This window comes from Amblyomma mixtum, chromosome 2 (assembly GCF_055824585.1).
Source record: "Amblyomma mixtum isolate Tamu chromosome 2, ASM5582458v1, whole genome shotgun sequence".
NCBI classification, from domain to species: Eukaryota; Metazoa; Arthropoda; class Arachnida; order Ixodida; family Ixodidae; genus Amblyomma; species Amblyomma mixtum.
Window position 1 is genome coordinate 89,593,604 of NC_143013.1, and position 16,729 is coordinate 89,610,332.

Below are 16,729 nucleotides of genomic sequence, written 5' to 3' on the forward strand. Positions count from 1 at the left end.
TACTTTGCGCGATTCATGATTATTAACGAATTAAAATCGGGCATGGGACTCACACACACAAAACAATCGCGAGAAATCCTTTTTTTTTGCCGCCGCGGTGGCTCAGTGGCTATGGTGCTCGGCTGCTGGCCCGAAAGACGCGGGTTCGATCCCGGATGCGGCGGCTGAATCTCTTTGGAGGAGAAATTCGAGGCCCGTGTACTGTGCGATGTCAGTGCACGTTAAAGAACCCCAGGTGGTCGAAATTTCCGGAGCCCTCCACTACGGCGTCTCTCATAGCCTTAGTCGCTTTGGGACGTTAAACCCCATAAACCAACCTAAAATTCATCATGAACCAACTCGCCAAAACTAGAGTTTACTCAACCTAAACCAACCAGAAATCCTTTTTTTTTGTCTGTGTCAAGTTAGCGTCATTTAATTCGCTAGAAATCATGAACTTTAGAAGCAAAATTTGTTTCATCCTCCCTGAATTATTTCTCATTTATAATTCAGAGGTTTACATTGTTAGATTAAGATTGTTGTTAGATTGTTACATTGTTAGATTGTAGATTGTTAAGCACGGAAGGCGCGCTGATTAGGGCGTTTTGTTTTATTTAGAAGGTGAGTCGTACCGTATGAAATATGCATTTCATGTGGCCACTTTTAGTTCCATTTTTGGTGCTTCAAATGTTTCCCTAACATTATTGCCCTGCGTTAAGATCACCAAAATTTTCTATTTATTTTTAATATTGCGTTCATCACGTTGGTAATTATGGTACAAGCTTGGTTATTTGTTTCTGCGCCTAAAGAGAGGCTCTTTGTTAATATCTAAAAAGTTTTAACTATCACCTCATGCTTTATTTTCGAGCAACGTTTGCAGTATTTCCTAATGAATTTTCAACTGAGCCTCTACGAAATACAGCCACAAGGAAGGCAGGGAGGGGGGGGACAAAACGCATTTTCAGCAGAATGCAGCTAGCAATTATGTTCTCTGCGTAGACCTCGCAAAAAAAGACCACCTTTTAAACTATATTTAGAAGCATTAAAACCTGGTTACGATTATTTTCTTACAGCTTCAGTTCGTTTTGGATTTTTTAAATATTCTCACATAAAGCAGGAAGGATTTTACCATCACGTATATTGCTTGGAAGCAGGAATAATTTTTGCACAGTGCTTGCTTCTTGAAAAAAAAAATCAAACAAACTGAACGCTGGAATCGAAGTTGTCGGTTCCCATAATGATTGCAGAGATGATCACAAAAAAGATAAGCAATAGAAGGGGGTTAAGATTTCCTGGGTCCATAGAGTTTCTAAGGGTCGCAAAAAAACAACCAGACACCTCACGCTCATGGCGATGTCCTCACGGAGGACCATTTTAATCTGCGTCTGTGTTTCTGAAGGCTGCAGTATTTCGGAGGCGAAAGTCCAGCGAATCGATTTACTATACGCCACAGGGAGGAGTTCTCAATTATTCACTAAAACATTTAAAAAATTGGCTGTGGCTTAGCTAAGATTAAGCCTGGATATCTCGAAGCCAAAAGCTCTCGCTGCTTTTCAGCCAGCTCCCAAGCTGCCACTTCTGGATCGGTGTTTCTGCGCCGTCCGACTGTTGCTTCTTCTTCTCCTTCCATGGAGAGTGTCTGCGCCGGTTCTGTGGGCAAGCCATACGCCTTGGCGTTGACGGCGTTGGAAGGTACATTTAGCGGGTGTCGCTCGACACCTTGAAGGCGCGTGCACGACAGAATGTGGTAAGCTAACATATGAAGAAAGTATGTGTCATACTTATAGGGTACACGAGAAATGGTTTAACCGGCACATAACCCGAAGATGATTATGCTTTTTAATGCAAAAGCATTATAAGGCTCATCAACAACGAAAAATGGCGTCGTTGGTAGCAAAAGGGGTAACGATAAGCCCATATGACATCAGCGTGTTGGCAAAAAACATGTGAACCGAAGATTCGGGGAACCGAACCCATGCACTTTGTTTGCGAGGCGAGCAAGAAACACACAGGTCACAAAACTTGTTATTAATTGCCTTTCTTTTCACCAAACATAACAAAGACTGGACAAATGGCAAAGGTGATCCGGTTTACCGACAACTGGTCTCAGTATCAATGGTTCAAGTACAAAATTGTCTCGTGCTGTTACCCACTCGTGCACATTTCTGAGCTTTCAAAACCTCCATGATTTAGCGATCATAATCGCCAAACTACTGAAAAAAATTTCTGACACGAACATCACCATGAAGAACAGCCATTCGGCGCGTTTGCACGTTCCGTGTCACTCCTTAGCGGATGAAAATTAACCCAGTATATGCGTTCCTTTACGACTGTATATACAAATGAGTCGGCGTGCCATGAGAAGGGAAGGCAAAGAAATAAAAATAAATGGGCAAAAAGAAAGAAAAAAAAAGAATGTTTTCGCCTTCAAAGCACGTAAGTAGTCTAAAGTGCCCACCGTAATTTTTGCTCCTCGCGGCAACACCTGCTTTTTCAAAAGTTAAAAGCCGGTTGAACCGCTTCTCGTGCTCCTTAGAAGTATGACGCATACTGCGCGTCGTCCATAGTGTTTTGAATTTCGTGCGGATATATGTATGTACTCCTTTATTGGCGCTCCGTTTCGCCGCGAAATATAGCTCACAGCTTGAAGCGCTCTCCACGATAGCGTAGGAAATTCTATAGGGCGAGAAACGGACGCTACTGGCGACAGTCGCTGATTCGGTCTCGTCCAGGTGGTTCAGCTGCAGCCGAAGATTAGCACGAACACACGGTTGCGAACACATGTCGATAACAATATTGCCAGGCGTGTTCGCAAACCACGTCGCCGTGCCATCCGCACGGTGCGAAGTCAAACGCTCGGATGGCGTCACTCGTGCGAATCAGCTGTGATGCTTGCACAAGCGCCTCCTTATCTTTTCAGTGCCAGCCAGACCCGATCAGACCAAACCCTCTTCTATTCTGGTTTCCTGCTCTCCCAGGTAGGCTAGCCTTCGATGCTCCTTCATTGTTTAAGAGGAGGGGCACCCTTCTTGTGGCCAATACATGGAGCATTTAATGCTCCCAACACAGGGCGCATGACGCCCAGCAACGGGAAAAATGCCCTCCCTAGTCGATCTGGACCCGCCACATATTTGACGAGCAGCGTCTGGCGAGGCCGGAAGCGGAGGCTGATTCGGCCAATAGCAGCGCAGAAAGCCCACTTTCCAGTTTCACTGCTTGCGCCTGCCGTCGCCAACATTTCCGCTATATCGTGAAAATAAGCGCTTAATCAAGCATGAAATGTCGCTTTTTTTTTAAAGTACACCAGCCAATCTTATATCGAAATGCCTTTGTTTCCTCCTTGAAGAGAATGGCGTCGAAGAAAACCTTGCCGCTGGATTCCGTTGCTAAACGGGCATCCCTAGGTAGGCGAGTTCATGCATTCAGGAGTACAAATATAGATATCAACGCACGCGTGATAAAATTAGTACAGTCGTGTCAAATTGAACACTTCCGTTATCTTAACATGAGGGTCAGCGTCGCTGCACCTGAATACTTCCACGCTCAGTGGTATTTGCCACATGCTGATCGCATTGCTGATCACGCAGATACCACCATCTGCAGCTGGCAGCTACACCAGACGCAGCCCGTTCGTGGCGTCTTGAATTTCGTGCAGATATGAGTAGCTCATAGTTTGCGGTCATTCTTGCCAGAGACAGCGTGGCATACTGGGAAGGAGAAAAGCAGCACATTGCGAAGAAACCAGCCCATGTCTGATTGTCCGGCCTCCGTCAGGGCTCTGCGACAGGCTGAGGGCAACAGGGAACGCTAAAAATAAGGCCATTTCGGTTGGAAAAATCGAGGTCACGTATAAGAGACGGGGCATATTCAAGAAAACACGTACACACACACGAGCGCTCGTGTGTGTATACGTGTTTCTTTCTCCGTCTTGTGTTATTGTTGAATATGTGGCTAAAAAACTGGCTCAACGTTCTGCTCTACTAAGAGAGGGGATCAGAAAAAGCGAGCACATTCAACGTGAGATGGGCAGGTTCGTGCTGTAAGCGAGAATGTCTCGCGACATGACCACACTGGATTATAAGAAAAAAAAATGGGACTCGTGCAAACACTGTGGCTGTGTACGTAAAAGGTGCACACGGCACAGGGGGAATTATGATGCTCAAGATAAACTGCAAGTAAACGTTTTATTTAACGTTGTTCGCATACATTCGCCTTCGCGTAGTCGCGAGCGACTGGCTCAAGTGCTACAGCGTTTCAATGACCGGACGCAGCGCGTTTCCCGAGCGAAACACGGGCCCGGTGCGCCGTTCCGCGCGATCACCCCCAAGTTAATCATCTCGGGCGGTACAGATCCACCGGAGAATTCCTGATGCCTCCGTTGCCGCTGGGTCCCAAATGGTTGCAGTGGATGCTAGATGTTGTCGACGCTGGGCTTCACGGCGGAACATGAAGTGCCCGCCTTGAATGTCGAGCCGCACGTTTGTTCCTGCAGGATCAAATTCAGTACAGATTTTTGGAAGAGCAGAGTGAACATTAGGCGCCCCATGTTCACGCTGTGTTTCAAGGCCGTGCGGTCAATTAAACACGAAAACATTTTGCCTGAAATTCAACACTGAGAGACCTGCGGCGCATTCATTCAGTGATATTAGTGCTCGGCTACTGATACGAAAGACACGGGTTTCACATCGCCTCCGGCGGTAGTGTTTGGAGGCGAAATACAAGATACGCGTGTGCTGTGCGATGCTCCTGCACATTAATGAACCCGATGTTTTCGAAGTCATCCGTAGTCCTCTACTATGGATTCCCTCATAGCCTGAGTCGCTTTGGGACGGTAAATACCTTAAAGCTTGAACGAAAGTCTCTGGCCTGTTTATGTAAAAAGTAAGCAGCAGAGATTTACTTTACATAAACCGCTTGTTGGCGCGCATCCTCCCGGCGACCATACAACTTGCACTCACTTCTCATAGCAGCTGTCGAAATCAGGAGCGAGCCTTAAAATTGGCTGCATTTTATCAGTATAATCATGGTGTGGGGGCTTCCAGAGGAAGCGTCTTCGAGAGACCTATCCGCTATGCAAGAAAAATACCGTACGCGCGGAGAGGCAAATGGAAGCACAGCTTACCACGTAGGAAGCATCTCTGTCCCTGTGGTCTCGCTGTACAGATCTGGGAGCAAAAACCGGGGCCTCCGGGTCAAGAGCCGAGCACTGCGTGATGAAAGAAAAAGATTGTTTCATGCACGCGCTGAGCAATGCGAATTCGTACGATTAAAGAAAATAGACTGCGCGAGAGAACAGAGTAGGCATAGTTGTAATTTGAATACCGGTGTCAATGATGGCTGACTGAAGGCCGAACCACATGGCAGCGTTTCTTCGGCGTCGCGTCAGCCTCTCGGCTATTGGCGGCGCCGGAGGCGAAGGTCCGGCGTTTGAAATGTGTTTGACTAACACAAACACCTTCCAAACGCCGAAACTTCGCTTCCGGAGACGCTGATAGCCCAGAGGCTGACGCGACGACGAAGAAACGCTGCCATGCGGTGCGGCCTTAATTTTGAAAAACCAACGCGCTAATAAATAAGTGGCATCGAGTTTAGTACCGAAGTTCTACTCCGCTGGGACGCGAACATTCTTTGCGTAGAATTTTAAGCTTCAAGCAATAAACGAACCACAACAGAGGAACACACCGAATAACTCGTGCAAACAGTGGTAATGAGGCGTCACTTACGATGCCACCGGCAGCCACACCGAGGGGGTCGAAATAAGGCAGATGCTTCCCTCTGTGCCTGTAGCACCGTCGAATTTCAGGGCAAGTATTACACTGCAAGAGGGCGAAAAACAGGACAATCCATTAGGCATGATTAGAATTTCACTATTCGCAAAGTATGCTGGATGAATTGTTTGCGTTACTATGCACTCCTCGAACTTATTAGCGGCCTAGCTGTTACTGTGATCAACTCTGAAGTAGCTTCTTCGCTGAAACTCATCCATATTTGGAAAATTCGAACAGCATGGCAGCAATTACCTTTATGTATACCTCCATCGTGGTGGTCTCGTAGACTTTCAAGGCTTGGAGTATAGATCGGTACTAGACGGAACAGTCCGAAGTCGGTCTTTTATACGCGTTCGCTTCATTTCTCTGGGCGTAGCCTGAGCCGTGGTCCAATCGACGGCCGTTCTCAGAAGTCCATTGTTGGATCTCTCTCTCTCTACGTCTCCTTTATTCCACTCCCCGTAAGATAAGGAAAGCTTGCTGAAAAGAGAGTGACGAAGCTTCTCTGGTATGTCAGCACTACAGCCTGTTATCTCTCATCAAGCTACTTCTGACTGGACTAAAGAATCAGCGTGTTCACCTTACAGCTTAGTCACCTTTACCAAGAATACAAAGGTTTTCTCACCATGGGAATGTAGAAGGGAAATACTTTAGGAGCCGTTAGAAGGCGGGGTTGAGAGGGTGTCCCTTTATCTCGGCCGGGCTTGAACGATCCGAATCCCCCCTCCCCGTTTTCCAGTAGTCTGTGCGTCAGCGACCTTCGCACGCGAGAAACACGTGTTTTTCAAACAGGCGCTTCTTTTTCAATTTGATGTTATAAATAGCATGGCGTACCTATATATTTATGTTTTGTTTAATATTTTGAAGAAACCTCTAAAGGCCTTCACTAAAATCTTATTACGCAGGGGGTGGCAAAATGGAAACATTGTTTTAGAACACTGAACGTCTAACATGACTAACTGAACAATAAACAAAATTAAACTACCAAGATCATCAGTTGTAACAAAAATATAAATGACCTTCAGTACTCAATATCGATTTGAGCGGCTTATTTATTTTTTCGCCTGGCCGCGACGAACATTCGCCTTACTCTCCAGAATGGGTTGCCTAATGGCGTTCAGTTTACCGCGATAATATTTATGATTTTTTCACAGAGCCCATTGGGTGTGCTTAGGTGTTTGCTGCACCCAGTACATCACGGACCAATCACTTCGGCACATCCGGTAGTGCTGCTACTTGGACAAAGCTGGATAAAGGTGACGTCATACTTGGTAGGACATGCTTCTTCGTAACTGACGCATACTTATGTCCGAAAAAAAAAAGAATTTTACGAGCAGCCTTGTGATGAGCAATGCGCCAGGTTTCTTGGGAACACGATTGTTGCATCCAACGCGGCTGCTATCCAATGACTCACCCACCCTGCCCCATTCTCACTGAATGAACTGGTAGCCTGATTGCCTGCTTGCTTGCACGATTGGAGTGCCCCGTGCTTCCCTTTCCGCGCACCACGAGAAAAATGCACTTGTGCTGCATTTTCACTTGAGAGCAACAACCTCCTATTCCATGGAGATCCAGAAAGTGACGACGGCGTGTTTAAAAAATCCCTATCAGTCGACTGGGTCATGACGTCACACTCTGAGCTGAGGAATTAGTTATTAAAACATGAGCTAAATCGTATTTCAGTTCTCGTAGCATGAGGCAAAACTCTTTAGGATGTGTAACGATGTAGTCCCCCTGTAGCCGGACATAGGATGTATATTGTTTATTGCGTTCATGGGTATTTGCATAAATGTCCGGCCCGGGTGTGATAGCCTTGCTTCGAGAGCTGAGTTCGAGTCACATGTTGTGCTATGCGCCTCAGAGTGAAACGAGTGTACCCTCCACTTGGAATCAGCTTGACAGCTGTAATTTTCAGAACCTACCCGTTGGGAGGACAATAGAATTATTTAAAAAAAGCAAGTTTCATTGCTTGTAAAACGTTTAATCAATTTTCCAGTTTTTATTATTCTGTATTTCTGATGTTTTGTCACTCCATACATATCTATTCTAGAGAATAATTTCGCCATTAGTACCTTGCGCTCCTTAGTGTGAACATTAGTAGAGCAATTTATTCTTTTCTAATTTAGCCGGAAGGCAGATATCCTTCCTAAGGTAGGTAGATAACTGCAGCGCTTGTGTTGTGTTTTTTTTCTTCTGTTGTCCCTTCTTCGCGCTGTTACCAATATAGTCCTGAAAGAACAAGCCCAACTCAGCACTCATATAATTTTCTAAGGTGTGTGTTTTTTGGTCTTGGTAACTGAGTGGAAGAATATGTGTAGGTGAAGGCTTTTATAGGTTTCCAATGTATTTCATTTCTTCTTCTCCATCCTTTTGTGATACCCTCGGCTGAGGGACCATACTTCTAATGCTACTGGCATATTTGTGAAATGAAGCACACAAAAAACAAGTCACGTAGTAGGAGTACAGAAAGATTACACTAATGGTGACATTTTATTTCATTTATTTTTTCTTTAAAGGACCGAGGCCATTACATATGGGGGCGCAAAATCAAGATTTTTTGCGTCAAGAAAATTATGAACACGTCAAAACAGAGAAACAATAATTGAATTGAAAATAATATTTAATTTTAAATATAAATATGCAGCAGCAGTTAAAGAATGTCGTGAGGGGTACACAAAACTAAGTGGAATGCGCGGTATCAGAACAAAAACAAAATTTATATATGTAACACTCCTGTAATTTGGCAGGTCATTCCACGGTGCTGCTGCGTCCATGAAAAGTGAAGACTTTATTGCTAAAGTGCGACAGTTGATGCGCGCAGTGCTATGATCATGGCTTCGGCTTCTAGTCGTCCTGTGAGGGGATTGTAGCTTCGCGTGTCTCGGGTGATGATGAAGAAACGATGAAGAAGACGATGGTGAGATATGATGCGGCATGACATGAGTGACGGAATGGAAAGGAAATGTTTCAGTACAGTAATACTGGTTTTTCTTGAGTAGCAAGATGTTATAAACCGGATGGAGCGAGTCTGTGAGGCTTCAAGGTGAGCAGCGAGATACGCTTGTGATGGGTGTCAAATGGATGACGCGTATTCTAGTCTATGTTTCTGTTTTTATGTAGTCTGTTCTATGTCAGGGGACGCGGCCTTCAAGTTAAGGCGCAGGTATCCAAGTGTACGTGTGGCTTCAGCGTGGATGTTTTGAACGTAAGTTACCCATAATAGCGATGACGTTAGATGGAGGCCAATATATCTATATGATGATATCGGGTCAGTAGAATCTACAGTGCTTTTCAGTAAGAGAAGAAGCATTCTAGCTGGCCTGCACCTGCGAGTTTACTGTTCGAAGATTGTTGCATTTCTTCTTCGTGTAGTCTTCGTAACGTTCCTGCCGTCACAGTTCTGTCTGAAGTGTTTTATGCGAAGCATATTAAACGTAGGTTTCGGGCCTTCGCGAGACGCCCGGCGGTGGCCACCATTGACCCTGAAGTGGGGTCACGTGACATGACGTGATGACGTCACACCGGCTGCAGATGGGGCCTCATATCGCGCCGTCAGTCGCCTCCTTGCGGTGGCCACCATTGGCCTTGAAGTGAGATCACATGATGTGACGTCACGTGATGGCGTCACACCGGCTGCAGAGATATCGCGCCGTCGGACGTCGCCCAGCGGAGGCCTCCACGCTTCGGATCGCGCCGTGGCGCGCGACGCGGCGGCGGTGCCACCATCGCTGCATCACGTGATATGTGACGTCACGCCAAAGATGAAGCGGCGCGCGCCAGTCTACCGCCTCCTCTTTGGTGAGCCTTTTGTGTGGGGCTGGGTAGCGTTTCCGCTGACCCCTGTAATGATCGAGTATATCTGAGTACGTGGGGGTAACTGGGTCAAAGGCGCCTGTGGTGCATAGTGCTGAGTCTGCTCGGTTGACGTATCCTCGAGCTAACTCGTCTGCTGCCACGTTGCCCCTCATCCCCTCATGTCCCGGAACCCACACTATACTATGTTTAGTGTTTTTGTGTCTTCTCGTCGTGTGTAGAATATGATTGGCGATGCTGTCGATCCTGCCTCTTGTGTAGTTTCTACATGCTTGTTTGGAGTCCGTCACTATAGTGAGGTTGTGTCCTGTTGCGTTGCCGTGCGATATTGCCAGAGCAATGGCGGCTTCTTCAGCTGCTTCTATGTTTGGGTTGTTGATCGTTGCGCTGGTTATTTCTTGCCCTCCTTCGTCTGTTACAACGGCGATTGTTTTGCGTTGGTATCGGTACTTTGCTGCGTCCGTGTAGACTACGTTGGGATTGTCGCTGAGTTCCCTGGTGAGTACTCGGACTCTGGCTTGTCGTCTTTCATGATGTAAATTCGGATCCATGTGTCGTGGTATTGGTCTTACCCGGATGTTGTTTCTGTCTTCATTATTAATCTGTTCCTTGTCTCTTTGTGTACCTAGAGGTACCTACCCACACCTTCACAAACTACACAAGATTTTCCCTACACAATATGCAGACGAATGTCCTTGGTGTCAGGGTAAACCTACACTAGAACATATCACATGGACCTGCCCTAAGGCAGACTTAGAGCCAAGAATAAACCCGACTGTGATGCAGTGGGAGCACTTGCTGGCCAGCGAGGACGAGGAAGCGCAACGATTCCTTGTGCGCCGAGCCACGATGGCAGCAGTCAAGTGCGGCATCCTGGACCAAGGATCGACCACGGCGCCCAGTGACCCGTAAGGGTCAAGAACACCTTAAATTTATCAGCAATAAAGTTTTTTCCATCCATCCAAGCGGCGCGCGCATCCACTGGGCTTAACCTTGATAAGCCTCCAATTTTTTCACAAAGCGCATGCGGACCCTTGGAGTTGTGCTTCACCCATAGGCTGCAGTACGGTTTACGGTGCTTTCCGGGAATTTTTACTGCTGCGCTCTGCCCAAAAAGAAAACAGAGCACACTTACATAACATCAAGAAATACTCCTAACAATGGTAACCTGTATTCGCCTAACACCGAAAAGTATGGTATAAATGAGCCGAAAAAAACTGATGACCTCAATGATTTTATTACGTCACCATTATGTCGTCAATTACGTTCCAGAGGAAACGGCAGTACCGAGTACTTTTATACGCGTGTGCTTCATTTCTCTGGGCGTAGCCTGAGCCGTGACCCAATCGACGGCCGTTCTCAGAAGTCCGTTGTTGGACCTCTCCCTCTCTACGTACTCCTTTATTCCACTCCGCATAATGTAAGGAAAGCTTGCTGAGCAGAGAGTGACGAAGCTTTTCTGGTATGTCAGCACGACAGCCTGTTATCTCTCATCAAGCTATTTCTGACTGGACTAAAGAATCAGCATGGTCAGCTTCCAGCTTAGTCACTTCTACCGAGAATACAAAGGTTTTCTCACCACGCGAATGTAGAAGGGAAAATACATTAGGGGCAGTTGGAAGGAGAGGTTGCAGAGGATCTCGCTTAATCTGGCTCCAACATCATTTGTGCGCGGCTTGAACGATCCGAATCCCCCCTCCCCGTTTTCCAGTAGTCTGTGCCGGCGTAAAGATGTCGGCGACCTTCGCACGTGAGAAACAGGTGTTTTTAAAACAGACACTTTTTTTTCAGTTATATGCTATCAGTGGCATGGCATACCTATTGATATATGCTTTGTTTAATATTTCAAGAAACCTCTAAAAGCCCTCACTAGAATCTTTTAACGCCGGGGGTGGCCAAATGCAAACATAGTTTTACAACACAGAACTTCTAACATGACTAACTGAACAACAAAACTAAACTACCAAGATCATCAGTTTGTAACAAAAATATGAATGACCTTCAGTAGTCAATATCGATTTGAACGGCTTATTTATTTTTTCACCTGCCTGAGACGAACAACCGCCTTCCTTCCCTTCGCTGTGTCGATTCCTCCTTAGAGCTCTCATATCCTCTCTCATCGAAGCGTTGGCTAGTGAAGTAAGGCTGCCCGTCATCCCTTGTGCACTTAATTTGTCTACGAAAAACACCATCTCCCTACCTTTCCTATACCGTGGATACGCGTCTGCTGGTTGCATAAGGTTGGCATAGTTGGAGAAAGGAGCACAGGTATATATGCTCTTGGCTATAGGTATGCTTCTTCGTTAACATATGGGAACAGTCGCCTTTGCATGATTCGTCGTTAGTGACGTGGGGTGAACTATCACATTTGGAGAGAAGCGGAGTACATTTCACGAAATATCATACTATATATTATGCCTCATAAGCAACAATAGCCACAGACAGCGCCGAAAATTAAAAAAAAATGCATGCTCGTTTCTATCCTACGTCTTTGTTTACGAGTCGAGCGGGGAACACATAGGTCCGTTATCAGTTGCCTTGGCAAAGGTGATCTGGTTTACCGACAACTGGTCTTAATATCAGTGGTTCAAATCTAAAATTGTCTTCTGCTGTTACTCACTCCGGTGCGCATTTCAGAGTTAACGCAGTATATGCGTTTCTTTACGACTGTATGTCAATGAGTCGGCGTGCCATGAGAAAGGAAGACAAATAAATAAAAATAAAAGGGCAAAAGAAAAAAAAAGAATGGTTTCGCGTTCAAAGCACGTAAGTAGTCTTAAGTGCCCACCGTTATTTTTGCTCCTCGCGGCAAAACCTCCTTTTCTGGAGTTAAAAGCCGGTTTAACCGCTTCTCGCGCTCTCTAGAAATATGACGCATAATGCGCGTCGTCCATAGTGTTTTGAATTTCGTACGGACATGCGTACTCCTTTATTTGCGCTCCGTTTTGCCGCGAAATATAGCTGTCAGCTTGATGCGCTTTCCGCGATAGCGTAGCAGATTCTATCGGGCGAGAAACGGACGCTACTGGCGACAGTCGCTGGTTCGGTCTCGTCCAGGTGGGTCAGCCGCAGCGGAAGATTAGCACAAGTGATAACAATATTGATAACACACTTCGATAACAATATTGCCAGGCGTGTTCGCAAACCGCGTCGCCGTGCCATCCGCATGGTGCGAAGTCAACCGCTCGGGTGGGCTCACTTGTACTAAACAGAGCAAGTATCTGCAGCTATGATGCCTGCACGAGCGCCTCCTTATCTTTTGAATGCCCGTCAGACACGATCAATCAAAACCCTCTTCTATCAGAGCAAAACAGAACTGCGCGAAGGCGACGGGGCAAAAGAAGGCACGAATACACACACACAAAGCGCACACTTCCAACTGACTTTATTTTGCGAAAGCAGGGTGCTTATAAAGGCTACCACAGGCAAACAAGGAGACAAGCAAAAGGAACGTGCGCACAGCAATGACAGTATCAACAAGACCACGTGTGGTTAGACCCATGGAAAGCTCGGATGTGCCCATCTAAGAAATTGATCTCTTGCCTTGAAAGAGATAAAGGAGGCGCGCTAACACACTTATCGCCCGTTTTGGAGATGAAATATGCCTCGATAACTTCTCTTTGGGTATTTGTTTTGGTCTTTAGAAAGGAACTTGACTTTTTCCAGGTAAGAAAAATAGTTCTTGGTGTCGCAGCTCTTACAAGGCAAGGGTAAATTGCTGCATTTGCCGCTGCTGAGGGATCGCCTGAGTTCCAAAGCGTGTTCATTAAAACAATGTGGCCTATGCAGGAACGACCGCATGGCAGAGGTTTACTTTTTCTATCCGCGTTTCCTTCTCTCCCAAGAACGCTGGCCTTCGATTCTTCTTCACTGTTTAGGAGGAGGACACCCTCTTGGTGGCACAATACATGGAGAGTTTAATTCTCCCGACGGAGGGCACATGACGCCCTAAGACGCGAAAAATGCCCTCCGGTGAAAATAAATGCTTTAGCAAGCATGAAATGTCGCTTTTTTTAAGTACACTAGCCAATCTTCTGTCTAAATGCCTTTGTTTCCTCCTTGAAGAGAATGGCGTCGAAGAAAACCTTGCCGCTGGATTACATTGCTGAGCGGGCATCCCAAAATAGGCATTAAGGAGTAGAAATATAGATACCTGCGCATGCGTGCTAAAATTAGTACAGTCGTGTCGAATTGAACACTTCCGTGATCTTAACATGAGAGTCAGCGTCGCTGCACTCGAATACTTCCACGCTCAGTGGTATTTGCCACATGTTGATCACATTTCTTTTAGCGTCTTCGCTCCATATACCTGCATCCGGGCGCCGCCGCTTACAGCCACTTAAACTCGGTCGAAAAAAACGTCACATGAGTTCCGGCCTTTAAAACGCGAGGTGGCAGCTACGCAAGACGCACCTCGTTCGTAGCGTTTTGAATTTAGGGATGATATGATGTAGCTCATAATTAGCCAGAGACAGCGTGGCATACTGGGAAGGAGAAAAGCAGCATATTGCGAAGCAACCAGACCATGTCTGATTGTCCAGCCTCCGTCAGCGATCTGCGACATGCTGAGGGCAACAGGGAAGGCTAAAAATAACGCCACCTCGTTTGGGAATAACGAGGTCACGAAAAAAGGGAGGGGTAATATAAAAAGCGACCATATTCAACGTGAGATGGGAACGTTCGTGCTGTAAGGGACAAAGTCTCGCGACATGACCACACTGGATGAATTATAAGAAAAAAAAATGGGGGGGGGGAGTTCATTGCCCTTGTTCACTCATCTCATGCAAACACTGGCTGTGTACATAAAAGGTGCACACGGCACAGCGGGAGTTATGATGCTGAAAAAAAAGTAAACGTTTTATTTAAGGTTGTTAACATACATTCGCCTTCGCGTAGTCGCAAGCGACTGGCTCAAGTGGTACAGCGTTTCACTGACCGGACGCAGCGCGTTTCTTGAGCGAAACAAGGGTCCTGGTGCGCCGTTCACGACTTCGAAGCCCAGGTCGGAGATGCGAGTGGCGTGCGGCTTTATCGCTGCGGTGAAGGGTAGTGTCCGGGCAGGTGGCAGGAATCCATAGCTGCGCCCTTTGGAATCTGAACACGTGTGCTGGTCCGTGGGCATCCACACCCGCCGTGTAGTCGCATCGTTCGAGGATGTCCCGCGCGATCACCGCCAAGTGAATCATCTCGGGTGGTACAGATCCACCGGAGGATTCCTGATGCCTCCGTTGCCGCTGTGTCCCGAATGTTTCCAGTGGACGCTCTTTGTTGTCACCGCTGGCCTTCACGGCGGGACATGAAGTGCCAGCCGTGAGTGTCGAGCCGCACGTTTGTTCCTGCAGGATCAAATTCAGTACAGAGTTTTAGAAGAGCGGAGTGAACATTAGGCACCCCAGGTTCACGCAGTGTTTCAAGGCCGTGCGGTGTATGCTCGCGACAGCTCTAAAATTGAGGGTTTGCCGCGTGCCGATTACTGCAGCCGCTGGGAGAGCTGAGCAGGGAGAGTGAAAACCTAAATTATAAGCGTCGCAAATTTAAATTTATTTACACTTTTAGCGCACTATTAAACAAGGAAAAATTTTACCCGAAATTCAACACTGAGAGACCTGCGGCGGCGGTCTTTCAGTGATCTTAATCCTCGGCTACTGATGCGAAAGACCCGGGTTTCACATCGCCCGCGGCGGCAGTGTTTCCATGGAGGAGAAATACATGATACTTCTGTAATTTGCGACGCTCCTGCAAATTAATGAACCCAATGTTTTCGAAGTTATCCTCAGTGCTCCACTATGGATTCGCTCATAGCCTGAGTCGCTTTGGGACGGTAAATACCTTAAAACTTGAACAAAAGTCTGTGACCTGTTTATTTAAAAAGTAAGCAGCAAAAATTTACTGTACATAAACCGCTTGTTGGCGCGCATCCTCCCGGCGACCATACAACGCGCACTCACTACTCATAGCAGCTGTCGAAATCAGCAGCGATCCTTAAAATTGGCTGCGTTTTATCGGTATAATCATGGTGTGGGGGCATCCAGAGGAAGCGTCTTCGAGAGACCTATCCGCTACGCAAGAAAATTACCGTACGCGCCGAGAGACAAATGGAAGCACAGCTTACCACGTGGGAAGCATCTCTGTCCCTGTGGTCTCGCTGTACACATCTTGGAGCAAAAACCGGGGCCTCCGGATCAAGGGCCGAGCACTGCACGATGAAAGAAAAAGATTGTTTCAAGCACGCGGTGAGCAATGCGACTTCGTACGATTAAAGAAAATATAGTGCGTGGGAGAACAGAGTAGGCATAGTCAGCCATCATTGACACCGGTATTCAAATTACAACTGAAGGCCGAACCGTATGGCAGCGTTTCCTCGGCGTCGCGTCAGCCTCTCGGCTATTGGCGACGCCGGAGGCGAAGGTCCGGCGTTTGAAATGTGTTTGACTAACACAAACACCTTCCAAACGCCGAAACTTCGCTTCCGGAGACGCTAATAGCCCAGAGGCTGACGCGACGATGAAGAAACGCTGCCATGCGGTGCGGCCTTAATTTTGAAATACCAACGCGGTAATGAATAAGGGGCATCGAGTTTAGAACCGAAGTTCTACTCCGCTGGGGCGCGAACATTCTTTGCGTAGAATTTTAAGCTTCAAGCATTAAACGAACCACAACAAAGGAACACACCGAATCACTCGTGCAAACAGTGGTAATGAGGCGTCACTTACGATGCCACCGGCAGCCACACCGAGGGGGTCGAAATAAGGCAGATGCTTCCCTCTGTGCCTGTAGCACCGTCGCATTTCAGGGCAAGTATTACACTGCAAGAGGGGGAAAAAACGGACAAACCATTAGGCAGGCATAGACTTTCACTCTTCGCAAAGTATGCTGGATGAACTGTTTGCGTTACTATGCACTCCTCGAACTTATTAGTGGCCTAGCTGTTTTATGCGTAGCATATTGCAATCACTCAGTTCAGCCCTTGGGCGCGGCCGGGCAGCCACCAAAGCACGTGACGTGAGGTCACGAGGTTTGGTGACGTCACGTGGTGACCTGACGTCATCAAACCAATACCAAAAAAATAAAAAATAAAGAAAAAAAAATGAAAAAAAAAGATACGGCTGAGCATGGTGGCGGTTGCCACCGCCCCGTTTCAAAGGGGGCGCTCCTATCCATCCATCCAT

At 46.9% G+C, this 16,729-nt stretch overlaps 1 protein-coding gene and 1 long non-coding RNA gene across 2 annotated transcripts; both read right to left on the bottom strand.

Annotated features, from left to right (window-relative positions):
- Positions 1-4,236: 4,236 nt before the first annotated feature.
- LOC149360095 (uncharacterized) lies at positions 4,237-5,403 on the bottom strand. Its single transcript, XR_016288308.1, has 3 exons — positions 5,302-5,403; positions 5,102-5,185; positions 4,237-4,465 (listed from the first exon to the last, which is right to left on the bottom strand). It is a non-coding gene; the product is annotated as an uncharacterized LOC149360095 (long non-coding RNA).
- A 9,081-nt stretch (positions 5,404-14,484) lies between these two features.
- LOC149360096 (uncharacterized) lies at positions 14,485-16,364 on the bottom strand. Its single transcript, XM_089569191.1, has 3 exons — positions 16,274-16,364; positions 15,673-15,756; positions 14,485-14,896 (listed from the first exon to the last, which is right to left on the bottom strand). The coding sequence occupies exons 1-3, from the start codon at positions 16,346-16,348 to the stop codon at positions 14,489-14,491; spliced, it is 567 nt and encodes a 188-aa protein (XP_089425317.1). The 5' UTR covers positions 16,349-16,364; the 3' UTR covers positions 14,485-14,488.
- Between the last annotated feature and the right edge of the window lie 365 nt (positions 16,365-16,729).

What these genes read in the sequence shown, in the direction of transcription:
- LOC149360096 (XM_089569191.1), bottom strand. Translation starts at nt 16,348, where the DNA reads ATGCGACGGTGCTACAGGCACAGAGGGAAGCATCTGCCTTATTTCGAC. An exon ending in GTGTGGCTGCCGGTGGCATC is followed by an intron (nt 15,757 to 16,273) that starts GTAAGTGACGCC and finishes TTCATCGTGCAG; the next exon opens with TGCTCGGCCCTTGATCCGGA. An exon ending in ACAGAGATGCTTCCCACGTG is followed by an intron (nt 14,897 to 15,672) that starts GTAAGCTGTGCT and finishes TTGATCCTGCAG; the next exon opens with GAACAAACGTGCGGCTCGAC.